The sequence below is a fragment of the Meles meles genome, chromosome 11, assembly GCF_922984935.1.
Source record: "Meles meles chromosome 11, mMelMel3.1 paternal haplotype, whole genome shotgun sequence".
NCBI classification, from domain to species: Eukaryota; Metazoa; Chordata; class Mammalia; order Carnivora; family Mustelidae; genus Meles; species Meles meles.
The window spans coordinates 93978271-93999388 of record NC_060076.1 but is presented as its reverse complement, the minus strand read 5'-3'; the positions used below and the strand labels follow the sequence as shown (position 1 = coordinate 93999388).

Sequence of the window (21118 nt, the reverse complement as noted above, 5' to 3'; positions counted from 1 at the left end):
GAAAGAATAAATGTCATTCATTACAAATAATACTGCTCAAAGCTGCAAATTCAATAAATTACTAGGGTAGGGGCGCCTGGGTGGCTCAGTGGTTTAAGTCTCTACCTTCGGCTCAGGTCATGGTCTCAGGGTCCTGGGATCGAGCCCTGCATCGGGCTCTCTGCTTGGCGGGGAGCCTGCTTCCTCCTCTCTCTCTGCCTGCTTCTCTGCCTACTTGTGATCTCTGTCTATCAAATAAATAAATAAAATCTTTAAAAAAAAAATAAATAAATTACTAGGGTATAATTTGAAGTGTGCTCCTCAGCTCACAGATCAATGCCGTCTAAGCTGAGACGGACACATCAGACACTATTCCTGTATACTAACCATACTGTAAAGTGGGACTGGAACGTAACATTCTATTTTAATCTCTGATTTATAAACTTTTCTGATAAATTCACATTAAAATTTAAACAATGAATTAATAATTACATGGTCGAGAACTTAGCTTTGATTAAAACACAAACAAGCTTTGACGAAAGACTACTATATAGCTGATGAAGTCTTGATGCTGCCTTCTTCCTCAATATCAAAGTCAATCTCAAAAGTAGAAAAGAACATGACAGATGGGGAATTAAAAGCCTCACATAAACTCTTTATAAAATGCTGTGTACATGTTAATAAAAATGAAGTACTGCTTTTACCAGTAAACAATTCTATGCCTTATAGACTTGGGTTGTATTTCATTATGACATTGATAATCCAGGTAAAAGTTTAGATTTAGGTCTCCAGAACAAACAGTGATTATTTCTCCACCTCGCATTCAAACTTCCAGAGTTAAACTACTAAGGATTCCTGCCTTTGGTTCCTTGTGAACCACACAAAAACTGTTCTTACCTTTACACCTTGAATGAGACCATTCATGAGGAATGTGTGTTGAGGAAATGTTTCATGTAGAACCTACAAAAAGCAAACACACATCAAGAAAAATTCAACAACAAATTAAAGCGTAAGATTTTTGCCTCTGTTAATATTAGGTTAGGTAAATAAGATGAACCCTGGAATGAAAATACTTCTAAGTATCAGTGAAATATGGAAAATATCCAAAAGTACAAAAACATAAAAAATAATGAGGCAGAAATCTAAACAAGGCAAGAACCTACACAGGAGAACTCAGGTGTTTCTCTTACAAAACCATCTGCAGCAAACATAAATTGTTAACTGGCTACACCTTTCACTACTAACAATTTTAAGCAGGTACCACAAAAGGTTATATAAGCTCAAGTATATGAACCTGCAGGCCAGGTGCATGTGACCTAGGTAGTCTAGGAAACCCAAGCCTTCAATTTGGATCATAGTGATTCTGAACTTGTAGTGCCTCTGGATATCTAACAGAAAAAATTTAAAAATCAATCCTCAAAAGGCATCATACAGGCTTCAAATCAACCACACATATATGTTTTTCAAATACAATGACCATGGCATTAAAAAAAAAAAAAAGTAATGAGATACAAAAGGAAATACGATACCATGAGCAAGAAACAGCAACAAAGAATATACATATACCAGAAACAGACTCTCAACAACTTCATATTCTGGAATTACTTAACAGAAATAAGGTAAAATGAATTTGCTTAGGGCATCTAGGCAGCTCAGTTGGTTAAGCATCTGACTTTGGTTCAGTTCATGATCTCGGGACTTGGGATCAAGCCCTGTGTCAGCCTCCTCATTCAGCAAGGAGTCTGCCTGCCCCTCTCCCTTTGCTCCTCCCCTCACTGGTATGTGCATGCTCGCTCTCTCAAATAAATAAAATCTTAAAAAAAAAAAAAATATATATATATATATATACACACACACACACATATATATTTACTATGTTCCAGGATATAGAAAATAAGCTTGAAACTTTTGAATTAGAAGCTAAAAGAAAGCCCACAGATTTTAAAAAGAACAAAAAGAAATTCCAAAACAGAAAAAAAAAGTATTAAGTTAGGAACTCACTCAATGGATATGTTTAACAAGATTAGACATGGCTGAGAATTGTTGAACCCAAAAGCAGGTCAAAAGAAACTATCCAAAATGCAGCATGAAGAGACAAAAAGGCAAAAAATAAAAGAGAAAGTAAAAGACACGGAGGATCCTGTAAGAAAATATGACACAATTTCAATTAAACTTGTCTTGTAATGAAAATGAGGCAGACACAACATTTCAGAAGCCAATGGCTGAGAATGTATTAAACCAATGATAGATATCAGGGCAGAGATTAAAGCAGCATAATAAATTCTAAGCAATATAAAAAGAAATCCAAACTCTCAATCAGAAAACCAAAAACAACAACAATAACAAATCCTAAAAGCAGCAAGAGATACAGACTGCCTTCAATTGAGCTCCAATTAAGATGTCTTCATAACAGTAACAATGGAGGCCAGAAAGGAAGCATGCTATCCTATCATCAACATAACAGGGAAAAGACAAATGCTAACCTACAATTCTATACCTGGCTAAAATGTACTTTGAGCGCAATTTTTAACCTAGCAAAACTCACAGTAGTACGTCTACTAACTTACGGACTCCACCTAATGAGATATAAAATAATGTACTTCCAGAAGAAGGAAAATAATACAGATGTAAGATCTGAGATGCAACATGAAATAAACAGCAAAGAAAATGGTGAATATAAACAAACAGTGATGCACACAACAAAATCATGTGTCCTGTAGGTTTTATTTTTCATTGTGTGGAATTAGAAGACTTAATGACATTAGAATAAAGGAGGTAAACAAAGTGTTTCCATTTCTTCACCTCATTTGTGCTGACACTGCTGTCCTAGATTAGGGTGAAGATTCTGAGAGACTTCAGTAAATCCGCATGGAATGCTATGCAACAATTTCATAGAAACTGTTTCCAACCTTTTTCCTAACAAGATTATTCTTTTTTTTTAAAAGAATTTATTTATTTGACAAAGAGAGAGATCACAAGTAGACAGAGAGAGAGGGGGAAGCAGGCTCCCTGCTGAGCAGAGAGCCCGATGTGGGGCTCGATCCCAGGACCCTGAGATCATGACCTGAGCTGAAGGCAGAGGCTTAAACCACTGAGCCACCCAGGCGCCCCAAACTAACAAGATTATTCTTAAGGTTTAGAAAAGGTTTGTCATCGCAGCTAGTGGCATTTGAACTCTACCTATCTGTACTGGAAAAACAGAAAGTAAATAAATGACAGCAAATAGCTCAAGTTAAAAATCTCAAGTTCTCAGCAAAATCTCAAAAATAACACTTCATAGAATACAGAGATATAAAATTTTCTTTAAAGAAAACAGAATCCAAATCAGTATCAGAACTACTTCACAGTTTCATTTGTTACATGCATCACAAAAATACAGTGAAACAGCAAAACACAAGAAAGTCAATGTATTTTAAAAAACGTTTCTCTGATCCTGGGCTTGCCATTGGGTGTGGGTATCCAGTGCCTCACAACCCTCTGTTCTCCCCTTACATATTCTGTCGAACTGAGGCTGAGAGCAAACAGACATTCCTCAGACTCCCCTTGCTCACAGGCTTCCTCAGAGTTTCTGCCAGAGCCAAACAGAAGGTGGGGCAATGCGCGTGAATACCGCACCAGCTCCAGGGCTGCCTGCTTGTCGCCAAAGGAACACCAGTGCTGATCCTCCACCGCTCCAGCTCCGTCCTCTGACTTCCCTTAAAACAACTCTACGCTCAAAAGGACCCGAACATGCATTCACTTGTGCAGATGATGCAGCAGAAACAGGACACAACCACTTAAATTTGGCAAAACCATACCCGTGTATGAATTACTGGGCTGTATGCTAAACTACAGAGATCTGACGGGGTATCTGGCTATTTGAGAGACGATGCAGGAAGTTCCTCTAAGAATTTTCAATCTCTGCTTTTCAAACCTCTTCTGCTTTTTCCTAATTGGAGGGAAGTGGAGAAGATAGCAGTTAAATCTTATTGGATAAGGAAGTAAAACAAAAGTCAATAAAAATAAGATAAGCCTTCATAAAATAAAGCAGCTATAAAGTAAAAAGAGGGGCACCTGGGTGGCTCAGTGGGTTAAAGCCTCTGCCTTCAGCTTGGGTCATGATCTCAGGGTCCTGGGATCGAGCCCCACATTGGGCTCTCTGCTTAGCAGGGAGCCTGCTTCCCCCTCTCTCTCTGCCTGCTGCTCTGCCTGCTTGTGATCTCTCTCTGTCAAACAAATAAATAAAATCTTAAAAAAAAAAAAAGTAATATTCTACCCATTTTATGATAAATTAAAAAAATTAAATACAGTATATAATTTAACTACAAAAGCCAGTAACTGTTACCATAATAAATTAAACCTAACAATAAAAAGTGTATTAAACATTTCTGATAAAATCAAAGCTTTCATTTATAACTTCTTCCTATATAAAATAAAACTTAAGGAAGAAATTGCCTTTATTCTTCAAGACTACCTGAAGCATTAAACATAATGGTATTTTTTTAAAAAAGATTTAATTTATTTACTTGACAGGAAGAGAGCAGAAACAGGGGAAGCAGCAGAGGGGGAGGGAGAAGCAGACTCCCCACTAAGCAGGGAGCCTGATGTGGAGCTGAATCCCAGGACCCTGGGATAATGACCTGAGCTGAAAGCAGCCACTTAAATGACTGAGCCACTCAGGCACCTCTGTAATGGTATTTCCTAGTAACTGCAAGTTTAGAGAGTTGAACTGACTTCTGGTAAAATGAAGCGAATGACTGCATGTCTGTAAGCACGCAGACATATATATATGCATGTGCTCACACATGTACGCACAGCTGCAATTCTGCACTTCTACCTAAAATTCCACTGCTAGGAAACTACATGTACAGTATTCCTGGGAAGCTAGGAATAGTGGATGACACACAGCAGACAGGAAACCCTGAAAGAGCTCAAGTAACAATAACATGTGAAGGTGGGAAGAAAAAAAAGATCTTTGAAAACATAAATTTTCCAGAGTCCAGGAAAAAAAACCAAACCAAACCAAGACAAAAACAAGACCCAGAACTGGAGGAGGAGGAAAAACAGCCATAGTTCAACAGGTTTTTAAAAGGTTACAGGGACGCCTGGGTGGCTCAGTGGGTTAAAGCCTCTGCCTTCGGCTCGGGTCATGATCCCAGGGTCCTGAGATCGAGCCCCCCATCAGGCTCTCTGCTCAGCAGGGAGCTTGCTTCCCTTCCTCTCTCTCTCTGCCTGCCTCTCTGTGGCAAATATAATCTCTGTCTGTCAAATAAATAAATAAAAATCTTTAAAAAACAAAAACAAAAAAAGGTTATGAGTTCCCGTATCTTGCTCTCAAAGCTGCCATCCTCCTTATCAGTGCCCAACATAAGAATCAAACAGCATAGTTCTCTGAACTGAGACTACTAAATGGGATACCTGCAGAACCAAATGGGTAGGATTAAAAAATGATAATGCCCCAGGTCCCTTAGGTCTGCCAAGAGTAGCAAAAAGCCCTACGATCACATAATAAACTACTTCTTTATAGAGGGATCTCTGAACAACCACACTGTCAGAAATCAGGAGCGCCTACAAGCAATGCCTGCATTCAGTTCTGAGGAACAGGGCTTTCCACCTGGGCTGGAGAACAATACTCCAACTACCACAGGTGTCTAGGGCACAGGCGGCAAACTCGCAAGCTGATATTCTTTCTGATTTGTCTTTGTACTTCTGAAAGTGCAGTAACTGTCAGTGTGTAAATTTCAGGAAAAAGTCATATACCATATGGTTTTCTAGCCTGTCACAAGAAGTCAGAAGATTAGAAAACATGGGGCTTGAAGTGCCACATCACTGATGAGCTGAGTAAGCAGACAGTGGCTGCTGTGGCCAAAGCTGCGTGTATTCCAACTGGAACATTCCCACCCCACTTCTGACATTTACATTACTTGCCTGGCCCCAGAGAATACTTGTTTTCACAATCTCTGATCTACCCCCTCATCTGTAAACATAAGCATGTATAAAATTCAATATAAATCTAAAAATCATTAAAAGGCACAAACAGGAAAAGACAATCTACCCCACTGCCAAATAACCAAATTATGATAGGAAACAGAAGAAAGTTTTAAAATAAGTGTAAATGGGGTGCCTGGGTGGCTCAGTGGGTTAAGCCTCTGCTTTCAGCTCAGGTCATGATCTCAGGGTCCTGGGATCGAGCCCCACATCAGGCTCTCTGCTCAGCAGGGAGCCTGCTTCCTCCTCTCTCTGCCTGCCTCTCTGCCTACTTGTGATCTCTGTCTGTCAAATAAATAAATAAAATCTTTAAAAAAAATAAAGTAAGTGTAAGTGTCCTCCAAGAGATTAAAAAAATTGCTACATACATTAAAAATAATGTGCTGCACAGGGACCTGCACCAAAGCAAAACAAGTAAAAAAAAAAAAAAAGTCTTCAAGAACTGATTACTGGAAAAAGCACAGAAATACAGAAAAAGGAAGAACATCAGAATGTGTAACTACCAGGATAAATAATGACTGTATAAAACATTACAATGTACTGCAGTGTTTAAAAAAAATACAGAATTTAGCTGCACAACAATGTAAAAAAGTAGGAGAGAAATACATCTCTCTTCAAAGATGCCAGAACAGGTAGACAAATGATACCAGTGAATATATAAAAGACATTAAACAAAATTAACTAATTTAACATACTTACCCTGTAGAGAATACTACTCCAGGGAATATTTAATTCTTTGCAGATCACATGGAAAATTTATCAGAATTAACCATATATGAGTATACCAAACAGGCTTCAATAAGTTTCAAAGAACTGAAATAATTCATAATGATTTCTGATAATATAACCTTGAAAAGTCCCCAAATGTTTAGAAATTAAGACAATATACTTGCAATAATTTATGAGCACAGGAAATATAGTGATTAAGACTGTAATAACTTTGTATGGTGACAGATGGTAAGTATTTATTATGGTAAGGATCTTATAATGCATAGAACTGTCAAATCAGTATACTGTATTCCTGAAACTAATATTATCCTGTACTTCAATTAAAAATAAAAAATAAGGGGCGCCTGGACGGCTCAGTCGTTAAGCATCTGCCTTCAGCTCAGGTCATGATCCTGGGATCGAGACCCACGTCAGGCTCCCTGCTCAGTGAGAAGCCTGCTTCTCCCTCTCCCACTCCTCCTGCTTGTATTTCCTCTCCCACTGTCTCTCTGTCAAATAAATAAATAAAATCTTTAAAAATAAAGGAAATTGTGACACACACACACACAAGAACATCATTCAGTCATAAAAAAGGAAATTCTGCCACTTAAGACAACATCAATGGACCCTGAGGGCATTTTGCTAAGAGAAATAAGTCAAACAGAGAAAGACAAATATCATATTATCTCATTAATACGTGGAAGCAAATAAAACAAACAAGCTCACAGATACAGAGAATAGACTAGTGGTTGCCACAGGCAGAGGATGGAGGATGAAATGGGTGAAGGGGAGCAAAGGACAAGCTTCCAGTTATAAATATATGTCAAAACTGAGTGGGATTTATGCAAGGGTGGGCTAATATTCAAAAATCAATATAACTGGGTGCTGGGATGGCTCAGTCAGTCAGGCATCTGCTTTCGGTTTGGGTCATGATCCCGGACTCCTGGGATCAGGTTCTGCACTGGGTTCCCTGCTCAGCGGGAGGAGTCTGCTTCTCCCTCTACCCACCCCTTCCTGTAATCTCTCTTCTTCAAGCTCTAATAAGTAAAATCTTTTAATAAAAAAAAAAAAATCAATATAATTGACATTACTCAAATAATGGAAAAATCTAGTTGTTATCTGGTTATATGCAGAAAATTCATTTGATAAAGTTTAATACCTTCTTAGGATAATTGTAAGCAAAACAGGAAGAAGGGAACTTCCTTTCTCTGAAAAAGAGTATCTACAAAAACAAATCTATAGCAAGTAACATACTTAGTGGTGAATTTTAAATTTTAGATCACTTTCCACCAGAGATCATCTGTGAGATAAGGATGCCTACAGTGACTGCTTCTAGTCAACACTGTACTGGATGTCACAGCAATGCAGTAAGAAAAATAAAAAGGACTGGAAGGAGCTAAAAACTGTAATTCACAAAATATATGAATATGTATGTAAAAACCTGTTGATAAACATTTAGGATTAGTAAGTGAATTTAGCAAAATCAGTAGACACAAGGTCAAAACACAAATTGTTTTGTGTACCAGCGTAATAGAAAATTAAATGTTACCCATCCCCATGAATACCCTGGCCAGCTAAGCACCAAGCATTCAGGGACTGACTGGGAACCTGCCACCAGTCTTGGCACCCTGGCTGTGTAACAGCCCCAAAGCCCTGGAATGCAAACTAAGACCTAGTTAGAAAAGCAGCAGTGGGATAGGGACGACTATAAGCAGGGCTAAAGTCCTTATTTCCAATGGGAATGGCAGCCATCTGCCTCCTTTATCCTAGCAGTTAGAGCCACCTTTTTTTATTGCATCTCATTAATGGCCTTTTTAATTTCACCTTGATTAGATGTTAGTTCTTTTATTTTTCCAGAAAGGGATTCTCTAGTGTCTTCTATGCTTTTTTCGAGCCCAGCTAGTATCTCTATAATCATTATTCCACACTCTAGTTCTGACACCTTACTTATAGCCATACTGATTAGGTCTCTGGCTGTCAGTACTGTCTCTTATTCTTTTTTGAGGTGAGCTTTTCCGTCTTGTCATTCTTGCAGAAAGTGATCACTTTTCTATTTGTAGAACTGGAGCTATTCTTTTCTTAGATCTCAGGATGAGTTCACAGGTGTTCAGAATGATTTGATAGCAATCTAGCTGAATTCCTGGGAACAGACAAAACTAAGGTCTCCTACTTCTCCACCATCTTGGAAAGTCTCCAATTCTATACTACTTCAAACAGACCACTTCTACTGAGTGCTAGGATGCAGACAGTCAGATTGGACAAAATATTAATATGCAGGTACTATTCTGTATCTCCAAATCCTTATCAGACTGTTTTTCTCACCTGAAGGAAACAGGACAGAGTGCTGTCCACTAGTTATAGCATGGAAAAAACCACACATGAACCATCATTCTAATAGTTACACCAAAGTGGGTGATAGATGCAGGATGCCAAGAACTACTTATACGACAACAGTAAACCCCAACATAAAAGAAGAGGATAAATGAACTCCTGCTGTAATGAAATAAACCCTAATTTTATCCTTTCCTTATCAAACAACCTAACATTATCAGTTCTCTGTCCAACCAGAAAAGGCTGAAAGTAGAGGAGATATGCCAGAGATAATCTTTTTTCTTTAAAATATGGGACTCTTCCCCCTCAAAGGAGGAAGGAACCACCCTCGCCAGAACAGAAACAAAGGTAGCAAACTGTAGTGTAAAGGCTAAGTGAGATAGTACAGTAAAGGACATTTAGCTTAATTTAGCAACACCAAGAGCTCAGAAAAGAAGAGCATGAACCCACCAATTAACTCAGCAACACTTCTTCTATGACAATATCGTGTGTCAGAGTGATGCCAGCAACCCTGTACTCCTCACACATGTTTATTTTAACCAAATCTTTGCAAGCAGCAAAACTGCTCAGAAACTGCAAAGAGGAAATAAAGCAGCATTTTGGCTGGTTTCTAATGCTGCATTCCAGGGTCTAATAAGGACAAAGAACCACTAGGAAAATTATCTGCATTGGGCAGTAGGAAGAAAGGCACATCAGTCTTTGGATATATACTAAAATTAATTAATTAATTAAAACTAAAAGAGATCTGACAATCTGGTCTAGGGCCAAAAAGGTCCCCAAAGATTTTAACTGTCTGGAAAGTGGTTTTAGAACTTCTAGCAAGGCCTGAAAAACATTAAGTTGTTCTTCACTTCACTTTGAATTCTTACCAGAGCATGATTACAGGATTAACTCCATATTGAGAAACCTGCTGAACCACTATAGGAGATTTCTGGTTGCCTTAAAAAAATACTATTTAAACGCTTAACAGGGCACCTGGGTGGCTCAGTGGGTTAAGCCTCTGCCTTCGGCTCAGGTCATGTTCACAGGGTCCTGGGATTGAGGCCCGCATTGGGCTCTCTGCTCAGCAAGGAGCCTGTTTCCCTCTCTCTCTCTGCCTGCCTCTCTGCCTGCTTGTGATCTCCTTCTCTCTGTCAAATTTAAAAAAAAAAAACTTAAAAAAAAAAAAAAAGACGCATAACACATAAGCGGGGGCAGGGGTGTGCGGGGAATGGACACGGGGGATGGACATGGACAGAGTCAGAGAGCTAAGACCAAAAATTAAATAACATATTTCCTTACAATGAGTAGGCTGGTATGTCTATATTCATACTGAAAATACATCTCAAAGAAACAATCCCTCGAGGACACACATGTGAGCCTACAATGCATATTCCTATTATTCAAAGAAAGTAGCTCCTGAGCACTAAGTGTGTCATAGGCAGTCCAAACAGTGGTGAACACAGCAGGCTCGTGAACTTAAAATGGGGACCACTTACCCCATTAACTAATAACCAGTTATCTTCTGTAGTAATGCATTAGGAAGGAAAAGATAGTGTAATGAGAAAGAATAAAACAGAGGTTTAAAAGCACAGGCAATCTTCTGACCATTCCATACAAGCTGTCATTTTAATTAATCAAATTTCAAATTTGATTAATTTCAAATTTGAAAATTTCAAATCAAATTTTAAATGCACCAGAAGAATAAAAATAGCGAAGTCTTATGTGAGGCTAACAGCCTCTTTAAGTTCCCTATTTTCTAAAGCTAATTTTGGAACAAAGTTCATCTGTATCCAAAGGGATTCTCTGGCATGGCAACATGGTGATTGAGAAGAGTTAACCACCAATGATTTTTGAAGAACAATTTAAGACAACTGAAATATAAGGCCAATTAAAAAATATCTTTTTCTTCAATTTAAAAATATCTTTAGTATAACTGTTACTTGGGTATTTTGTTGATTGGGGTGTGCCTGGGTGGCTCAGTCGAGTGTCTGACTCTTGATTTTGGCTCAGGTCGTGATCTCAGGGTCCTGAAATTGAGCCCTGTCTGGGGCTCTGTCCTCAGCAAAGAATTTGCTTGGAAATCTCTCTTTCCCTCTGCTCCTCCACCTGCTCGTGTACGCACGTGCAGATGCACTTTCTCTCTCAAATAAATAAAATCTTTAAAAAAACAAAATAAAATAGTAATTAAGCACCCAAAATCTACATGCCAACCCTTTCTTACACATCTCCCTTCCTCTAACCACAACATATATCAAACATCCAGGTTCTTGCTAAGAAATTCAGTGCAGCCTCAGCAAAAAGTGGCTATAGATAAGTGAGCTATCAAATATGGAAATCTGAACATTCTTAACAATGATCACTTTCACTGTTACAAGGTACTTACCAATCTATTTACTATGTTCTTAGTCAAAGGCCATTACATCCACACAAAGTAAGTTACAAAGTTCAACAAAACTTTGCAATAATTTCCCCTACTGCATCTTCCTAAATACCTGCAGTTCACTCACAGCACTTCCAAGATTCTGGGTCAGTGGGAGGGCCTTGCTACCCAAGAATACTTAAAGTGCAGCCCAGGCGTTTTGCTGCAGGTAGTTCACAGTCTGTGCACACAGTGGAAACAACCCACTGGAAGAAGCTGTTTCAAATAGCTATCAAGAGAGTCTCTCAAACACGTACCTAAACATTTGGCCCTGGAGATACATACTTAAGAACCTCTGTTTTGCTTTCATAAACAAGGACCTGTTCAGCAATACTTACAGTTAACATTGGAGTTGTCAACAAGCCCCACGCAAAGAATTCTAGGAAGATGACAATAGCAGCATGGTATACACTTGGTCTGCCAAAGCCTTGTAGCTAAAAAAAGAAGAAAGTTGTTATGAAAAATAGTAGCAAGATGAAAGAAATCCATTTTGCTAAAATGGTATCTAACACACAAAATAAATGCTGTATAAAATAAACTTAGGACCTACTTATATGATAAAACTTAATTCTGGGGCATTAGGCATTCCTTGCCTAACCACAGAAGGTGCCAAAGTTATAAACTTTTCACTTGTCCCATCAACGTGAACAACTGAGTTTTGGTTGAGAATCAACTGGGTCTTTAAGAGACTGGGGTTCCAACACCTGACTATTCTGTCTCTTACTAATTGTGTGTTCCTCAGCAACTTGGCCTTTCTAAGCCTGGTTTCTCTAGTTATGTAAAGAGAGAGGTGGGCATATGGATCATCTGCTCAAAAGCTTCAGGAGCAGCACAGATGATTTAAATGATGGGGGAGGAAAAACAATAAGGAAAACACAGTCCATACATACAGTCCATACATAGGGGTAAAAATCCAGCCTTCTGTTTCTGTTACATTTTAAGACCGTGTCTATTCTGCTAGTCGTCTGCAGTTTATGACTTCTGGAGATAAATCTAAAATTCCCTCCGACTTAATGCTGATTCTGTGACAATGCTTATTACAAGATTAGGCCCCTTCCTACCACTTGGTAGTAACTGGAAGTGATGTCTGCAGAAGACTGTAAACCCCTCACTATTCCTCTGTTTATATTTTTAAGTCTTTAAAAGGTAGAAGTAAATCTGCATCATTTCACTGGAATCTAATCATAAGGAAATAATCAGACAAATTCAGATTGTGGGACGTTCTATAAGATAACAGGCGTGCAATCTCCTTAAAAATGTCAATGCCATAAAAGATGAAAATAAAGGTCAGGAGACTCATACATAGTGAAGGAGGCAAGAGTCACAACAACGAAATGGGGGATCCTGGAGGAGAAGGGAACAAAAGGATAAAATATGAATATGGACTTTATATTAGATAATCACATGGGTGTTCTTGATGTCTACAACTTATTGTCAAATGGTTTGGGTGAAAAAACAAAAACAAACCAAACCAACAACAAAAAACCAAAAACATACATACATATTTCCTAAAGCAAATGTCAAAAATGCTAACTGCTGAATTTAGATGAAGGGAATATAATTTTACTTTTAATTTTTTGTAGTTTTGAAAAATTTCAAAGAGCCAAGAACAAATGTCATTAAAAATACAAACTTGTAAATTTCTACATTTTTGCAATGTCCAATGAAAAGTACTTTTAAATGCCATTAAATGAGGCAAAAACAGAAAGCATTTTACAAAATTTAAAAGAGAAAATATTTAAGCATCTAACAATTCAACCCCTCCAAAACAAAAGGCTGTGAACATAACCTTCAAAAAGCACTAGTTTTCAGTAGTCCTTTACCAACAGAATAGTGAACGGAAATGGCAGTAACAAATCAGCCTCTGCCTGTGATTAAGCCTTCTGAGACTCTCTGCATTAAGTCGTTCCAGCTGCTAGAGACAGAAACTTGGCCTTCACTCTTGGCTCTCACCACACTGCCCTCTGTCTAATCCTCTACCATCCCTTGCCTAGGTTACAGAGTAGCTTTCCACCCTTGCCCTCTCACCCATTGCACAGCAGCGGCAGTGGCCCCATTTAAATGTAAATCAGATCCTGGCAACTCCTCTGCTCCGCCCTCTTAGACTTCCAGGGCATTCAGCCCCACATCCCACTTGTCCAACAAGGTCCCACACCTCCCTATCCCCTTCTTATGCTCTTACCGTTTTCTAGAGGATTTCCAACAAACTTTATGATTCATTTTTGTCTACTGCCCATGGAATAGTAATTTAAATGCTAGGAAGGAAAGGATTTTTGTCTTTGTTCGATGATGTATCCAAATAGCCCTCCTTTCACCCCACTATAGTAATAAGCACTCCACAAAATATAGGAGATGGAAGAAGGATCTCTTCTTCAGAGACTAGTATCTTTTCTCTGATCCTTTAAAGAGCAAACCCAAAATGTGGAAAATTTTTTAAGATGTTCCAATTTCTTCAACAAGGAAATGGTATGGGCAAAGAAAAAAAGAAAAAGGAGGGAGGATGATTTTAGTATGCAGATTAAAAGAAATTTAAGAAATATTAACCAAAAGCTGGGGCGCCTGGGTGGCTCAGTGGATTAAGCCGCTGCCTTCGGCTCGGGTCATGATCTCAGGGTCCTGGGATCGAGCCCCACATCAGGCTCTCTGCTCCGCAGGGAGCCTGCTTCCTCCTCTCTCTCTGCCTGCCTCTCTGCCTACTTGTGATCTCTGTGTCAAATTAAAAAAAAAAAAAAAAGAAAGAAATATTAACCAAAAGCAATACTATGTGACTCTGGGGTTTGACTCAAACTACCTGGAAAAAAGACAATTCTGAGACAATCATGGAAATTTGAAAATGGACTGAGTATTGGCTGATACTAAAGAATTATACTCTTTGTAATAATGGTTTTGAAGTAAGGTGTGTTTTTAAAAGATCCTTATCTCTTAGAGATACATAGTAATGTATTTGTGAAATGAGAGTATGTTTGGAATCTGTTTTAAAATCTACAGAAAAAAATGTAGAAGTGGTAGCAAAAAATAATTTTTAAATAGTAAATGAGCCTATATGCATTAACTAATAATTCCCAGCTATTTGGGTAAAAATTCTAATAGTCACCAACCACATACCATAGAAAATAATTGCTTCCGAACACTGGGTGAGAAGGTCAATTGCTCTTGAATCATTTGTTTTATTTATTAAGCATCATGCATATAAGAATCTCACGGAACTCTGAAAATGCACTTAACAGGAAGCCAAAGAAAGCAGCTCTATTTCTCATTTGCAGCTTCCATGGTTTGGTGCTTTTTCCTAGGCAATGAAGCTCTATTTATGGAAACCACTGGGATAGAGATCCATGTGATGGCAATGCTGATTAAACATAAAAACAGACACACACTTTAATCTGCATGATATATTTTTAGGATATTATGCTATTTTAACACCCTGCAAAAAACCAGACAACGCTGCCTTTTTGTTTACATATTACATGCTTAGATGTATCAATTAGAAATTGTTTAACAAACACCTCTTACAAAATAAAAACACTTTCTTATTCTCACCTCTACCTAAATTACTTCAATTGAACTACCAACTATTACTAGTCAATACCTGTGATGCATGAGAGAAATGTACTGTAATAGGCAGGCAGGCCTTGGTATGGTGAGGGCAACTAGACGTAAGAAGGTAACAAAAATAAATCTGCCTTCCTTCCGATTCTTCCCAAGCTCTTGGTGGCCAGTATGCTGATGAAAAAAAGTATCACAACTTTCTCACTTAAATTATCTGAGGTAATGCAGCCTCTCTGAATCAGCTCAATGGCTTGTCTCTCCATTTCCCCTATTATATATCAGTATGGAACATGTTGAGATGTTGAGAAGATAAGTATGTGGTGATGTCTTTATTCATTCCTACTACCATCTCTCCCACAGATGACTGCAATGGCCTCTTCACTCTACCTTGATTTCTCTTCCCTGCTTTCTCTGAATCTTTCTTGATACCACAGAGTGATCATTCTAAAATACACATGTCATCATATGATACCTGCAGAAGACTGCAAAAACTGAGCCACAAATTCTGAATTTCAGTGCACATAATCTTTGCAATATGGCTGTGCTGTCTATGCCATCAAAAGGTGGAGTCTATTTCTCTACTTCCCTCGATCTGGGCTGGCTTAACAACTTCACTCAAACCAACGGATGTCAGGTGAAATGACAATATGAACTTCTGAACCTAGGCCTCCAGAGGCCTTCAAGACCACATGGAAATGCCTTATAGGCACCGGAGGAGGAAAGCATATGAAGTTCTCCCTCTTGAGGCCACCTGGACCAACCAGTGTGAACAGCCACCACCAGCTGCCTGGCAGAGGAACAAGGCTGTCTAAGATCACCCAACTCCCATCAAGCCTGAAGATGACTATGGAAGCATGAGTGACTGCACACAAATCCAGTGAAGAACCCCAAGCTGACTTTAGCCCAAAGAATTGTCATAAATGGTTGGTGTTTTAAAGTCACTAAATGTGGGGGTAGTTTCTTATGTAGCAATCATTAAGTGATACAACCTCCTCCCCTTTGCCCTCATGATTAAGTTTAAACTAAACTTCCTTGAGATCCCTTCAGTAATTCTCCAGTCTCATCCCTCAGTCCACACATAACTGTGAAAATCAATAAAGGGAAACTGTTCTAAAATGGAGCCAAAAGATCCTTGGTGAGAACTGATGATTTTCCTAACATACTGAAGTTAGCTTGTAGGTGAATAAAAAACATGGTCCCCAGCATTTTAGCATTAAAGACTGTATACTACATATAATAGGAAATAATAAGCACGGAGTATTTTTTTTCTTAATTTGAGGAATTAATATTGTGTTCCTTAAGAAGGAAAACAACTTCTAGACTCAGTCTTGTTAAGTAAACTATCATAATTCTCTCCCAAAGAGAAGTGAGTAGGGGTTTAACATCACTCTGGCTATTCAGAAGTTTGTAACTAGTTATCAAAACAAGAGACTGCACAAAACAAGTATTCCCTGGGATTTCATTCAAAGTAGAACAGATCAACAACCAAAGATTCACTGAACATATTCCTAAAAGTCAGCTCATGAGCCTGAATACAAAGAAGCAAAATATCAAATTTATGAAAGGCAGTATTAAAGGAATACATAACTGCACTTAGCATTTCTCTTCCACCTAATGTTTTATAAAAACAGGAGACAAATCTCTTTTTGCGTTATTTTTTTTTTTAAAGATTTTATTTATTTATTTGACAGAGAGAGATCACAAGTAGGCAGAGAGATCACAAGCAGGCAGAGAGGCAGGCAGAGAGAGTGAGAGGGAAGCAGGCTCCCTGCCAAGCAGAGAGCCCGATGCGGGACTCGATTCCAGGACCCTGAGATCATGACCTGAGCCGAAGGCAGCGGCTTAAACCACTGAGCCACCCAGGCGCCCGTCTTTTTGCGTTATTTTATATGGAATATATATACTTAAGAAATTACAACTGTTACACTAATATATGAACACTGTAAAACCTTTATGGCAATATACATGTTCTAATTTTCATAGGTATTCACAATGTTAGAATTCTGTCATATTTTTATGCATGTACATTCATAGGTAAAAACATACTTTTTAAAAAAATTTTTAAATTTTTTTTTTTCAGCAAAACAGTATTCACTGTTTTTGCAAAAACATACTTTTTCATAACTGGTAATACAATATACATGTTGCCTTTTTTACCTTTATCTATTTCCATGTCACTGCATGCAAATCTTCATTCTTTATAATAGCTACACAATATTCCACTGTACAGATGTACCATAATTTTAATTTATTGATGCTTACTAGGGAGTTTCCACTTTTAGTGTTGTTGCAATTAATAATTAAATAATTATTTTTATTTTTAAACAATTTATTTTTAAAAAAGATTTATTTTAGAGAGAGAATGTTCAAGGCGGGGCAGGGGGGCAGAGGGAGAAAGACCCTGATGACCTGCGCCAAAACTAAGAGACAGATGCTCAACCAACTGAGCCACCCACTCTATTTTTTTAAACAATTTAAAACCCACAGAAAAGTTGCAAAACCAGTACAGGGTTCCAGTATATCCTTCACCAAACTTCCCCAAATACTAATGTCTTAGATAACTATGGTACAATTATCCAAATCTAAAAATTAACATTGCTATTCTACTTTAAGCTAATTTATATGTTATTTGAATGTCACCATTTTTCTCACTAATCTTTTCTTTTTCCTGGCTTAGGGTCTAATCCAGGATTTAGCACTGCATTTTGTTCTCCTGTTTCCTTGGGTTCTTCCAACCTTAGATAGCTACTAAGACTTTTATTTTTTAATTCCATGATCCTGACACTTTTGAGGACCACAGGTATACTCTTTACCAGTTATTATGTAGAATGCCCTCCCATTTGAATTTGTTTAATGTTCTCATGATTAGAGTGATGATATGCATTTTTTATTTTTTTCTTGAACTATAAATCACATTCCATTAAATTAGCCATTTCCAAGCGTACAGTGTTTATTAGTATATTCACAAAGTTGTAAAATTATCACCACTATCTAATTCTGGAATATTTTCATTACCCCAAAAAGAAATCTCGTATCTAAGAGCAGTCATGCCCCAATCTCTCCTCACCCCATTTCCTAGCAATGACTAACATACTTCCTGTATCTATGGATTTGCCTATTCTAGAATCATATATAAATGGAATTCATAAATGGAATCATCTAGCATGTGGCCTACTTTGCCTTGCTTCATCCATTTAGCATGTTTTTAAGAATCATCCATGTTCATCATTCAATTTTATGGCCAAATAATATTCCATTACGTGGATATATTGCTTTCTGTTTATTCACTATAATCAATTTACAATTAAAATTCAACCAAGTGTAATCAAAAAGCTGTACAGGGGCACCTGGAGGGTTCAGTAGGTTAAACATTAGACTCTTGGTTTTGGCTCAGGTCATGATCTCAAGGGTAGTGAAACTAAGCCCCACATACAGCTCCACAATTAGCATAAAGGCTGCTTGAGATTCTCTCTCTTCCTCTGCCTCTCAGCCTGCTCATGCACACAGTCTAAATAAATAAAATCTTAAAAAAAAAAGTTGTACAAACTGTGAGTGAAAAAACTACTTCTACTATGTCAGCTAATCAGCTAACAGCTCTAACATTTAAAATGTTTCTAAAAAAATCAAGACTAACAACCCAACAAAAAGATGGATAAGAGATACGAACAGTTCATAGAACAGCCCTTCAACAACTTTATTCACAAGAAAAATGCAAAATCAAGCTATACTCATCTAACGGCAAAAATTTCAGAAGTTTGATAATATGATCTTACACTGCTAATAGGGATGAGAAATGGAACAATGTGGCAATATTTAGCCAAATTACTTTTATATTTATCCTCTGAAGCAATAACCCCACTGTAGGAATTTCTCACACAGACAATATGGCAAAAATATGAAGTGTCATGTGCACAAGGCTATGAGAACACTACTGATGCCAAACAAATAAAACACCAAAAAAGCAAGATATAGAATAATGTGCAATGTTAGTACCTTTTTCACTTGAGAGAGGACTGAAGAATGTGAATACATTTGCACACATATTTATTTGTGTAAACAAAACACAAATGTCAAGAAAAATAAGCATCCAAGCAATTACATACAGGAAGGAGAGGAGGGAGTGAAAGTGACAGGATGGAAGCTAGATTTCGTATGTTGGTTCATATATTTAACTTTGGAACCAGGGAACTGCTTCAGCTAATTCTAAAACAAAATCAAATGCAAGTTAAATACATCAACCTACCCATGTATCAAGAGTTGTGGTTTAGTTGCTTTAAAACAGAATTTGAATGAACATTCTTAGAAGCTATATCCTAAGGGTAAAAAGAAAATGAAATTTTAAACTGTTTTAAGTAATCACGTTGGTAGTAATAACACTTTATATTTTTTGAAACTTTCAAGTGTAAGTAGAATATACTAAGTTACCATACTATTGTCACTAGGAAATGAGATTTTCATTGTAAGAGAAAAGATAAAATATTAAATCAAAATACCAAAAATCTGAAATTCTAAACTTGGTTTAAAAAAACACACACATTATGGGGCGCCTGGGTGGCTCAGTGGGTTAAAGCCTCTGCCTTCAGCTCAGGTCATTGATCCCAGGGTCCTGGGATCGAGTCCCCCATCCAGCACTCTGCTCAGCAGGGAGCATGCTTCCTCCTCTCTCTCTGCCTGCCTCTCTGCCTACTTGTGATCTCTGTCAAATAAATAAATAAATCTTTAAAAAAAAAAAACACACACACACACTATGATCTACATTACCTTAATGAAAAAGTTAGAATTTTCTAGATTGAGCCACTAAAAAGACCTAGAAAAAAATGAACAACCCTACAGGAGTGAATACCCCCCCTCTTGGGGCCCAAGATTGTGGTCTTCAAATATCATTTCCCACTAAAAGAAAATGGGACTTTTTGGACAAATAGCTAATTCCAGATTTGGGGTAAAAAATACAATTGACTCTGGAATCTATATTGCCAGAAGCAAAGATGTTATTGAAGACTACAGTCATATTGAAAGGATTCAGGGGCCAAGCTGAAGTTAACTCCCACTGGCCAAGACTGAGTAAAGAGAGTAATGTCTGCCATTGATTAAAATATTATCATATGTCTTCAAATTTCCAAGTCCAGAGATCTTTGAAGGATGCCAGAAAACTAAGCCATTATTCTGAGAACTGCTAAATACGAAGGAGAGGGAAAAAGAAAGCATTTATCCTGCTTTTCTGCATCTTAGCACAACCAAGTATTTGACTACGAAAAGTTCTTTTTTAAAAAAAATTTTGATAATGGGGCGCCTGGGTGGCTCAGTGGGTTAAAGCCTCTGCCTTCAGCTAAGGTCATGATCCCAGGGTCCTGGGATAGAGCCCTACATGGGGCTCTGCTCAGCAGGGAGCCTGCTTCCCCACCCCACCTACGTGTGATCTCTGTCAAATAAAAAAAATAAAAATAAATTTTTGATAATGAATGACAGACTGATTAACTTAAAATCCTGCCACTTTGTAATCTAGTATAGTCCGTCTAGGCAACAACCATTAATAGCTATTAAAACCACAAGGTAAAAGCTGATAAGGCACTTTATAAGAGAATAATCAAGCTGATAAGACCTGAAACCCGATCAATTAAAACATCATAAAGAGAGTCAAAGGTTATTTGATGCATGATGCAATACACAAGAAATAGACCACTTGTAAGTATTCTTGCCAAAATGAAACAAACACAAAGCTTGGATTCAATTTAGCTGATATGTGAGGACCAGTTTAATGAAAACGCAGGTAAAATAAGATTGGTCTTGTGTGTTTTTAACTGTTGAAGTAGGGTGATGAATATGGAGGAGTATTCATAACAAAAGGGAAGAAAACTAAAAAGCTTCAAACAGGTTGCCAAAAAAAGTTTAAAGAGTCACCTACAGGGGCGCCTGGGTGGCTCAGGTGGTTGAGCGACTGCCTTTGGCTCAGGTCATGATGCCAGAATCTTGGGATCAAGTCCCTCATCGGGATTCCAGCGCCATGGGGAGTCTACTTCCCCTTCTGACCTTCTCCCCTCTCATGCTCTCTCTCTCAAATAAATAAATACAATCTTTATTTTTTAAAAGATTTTTATTTATTTATTTGACAGACAGAAATCACAAGTAGGCAGAGAAGCAGGCAGAGAGAGAGAGAGAGGAGGAAGCAGGCTCCCTGCCAAGCAGAGA

The 21118-nt window shown here is 37.9% G+C and overlaps 1 protein-coding gene across 2 annotated transcripts in view; it reads right to left on the bottom strand.

Annotated features, from left to right (window-relative positions):
* Positions 1-21118, bottom strand: part of MFSD14B (major facilitator superfamily domain containing 14B) — a 78991-nt gene that overhangs the window by 36376 nt on the left and 21497 nt on the right. The window contains exons 2-3 of one of the 2 annotated variants that reach the window (XM_046022282.1): positions 11725-11820; positions 877-939 (exon numbers count right to left, since the gene is read on the bottom strand). In XM_046022282.1, coding sequence (XP_045878238.1) covers positions 877-939; positions 11725-11820 — 159 coding nt within the window. Of the gene's footprint in view, positions 1-876; positions 940-9435; positions 9455-11724; positions 11821-21118 lie in introns of those variants that run through there. The other variant, XM_046022283.1, reaches the window with a different exon arrangement.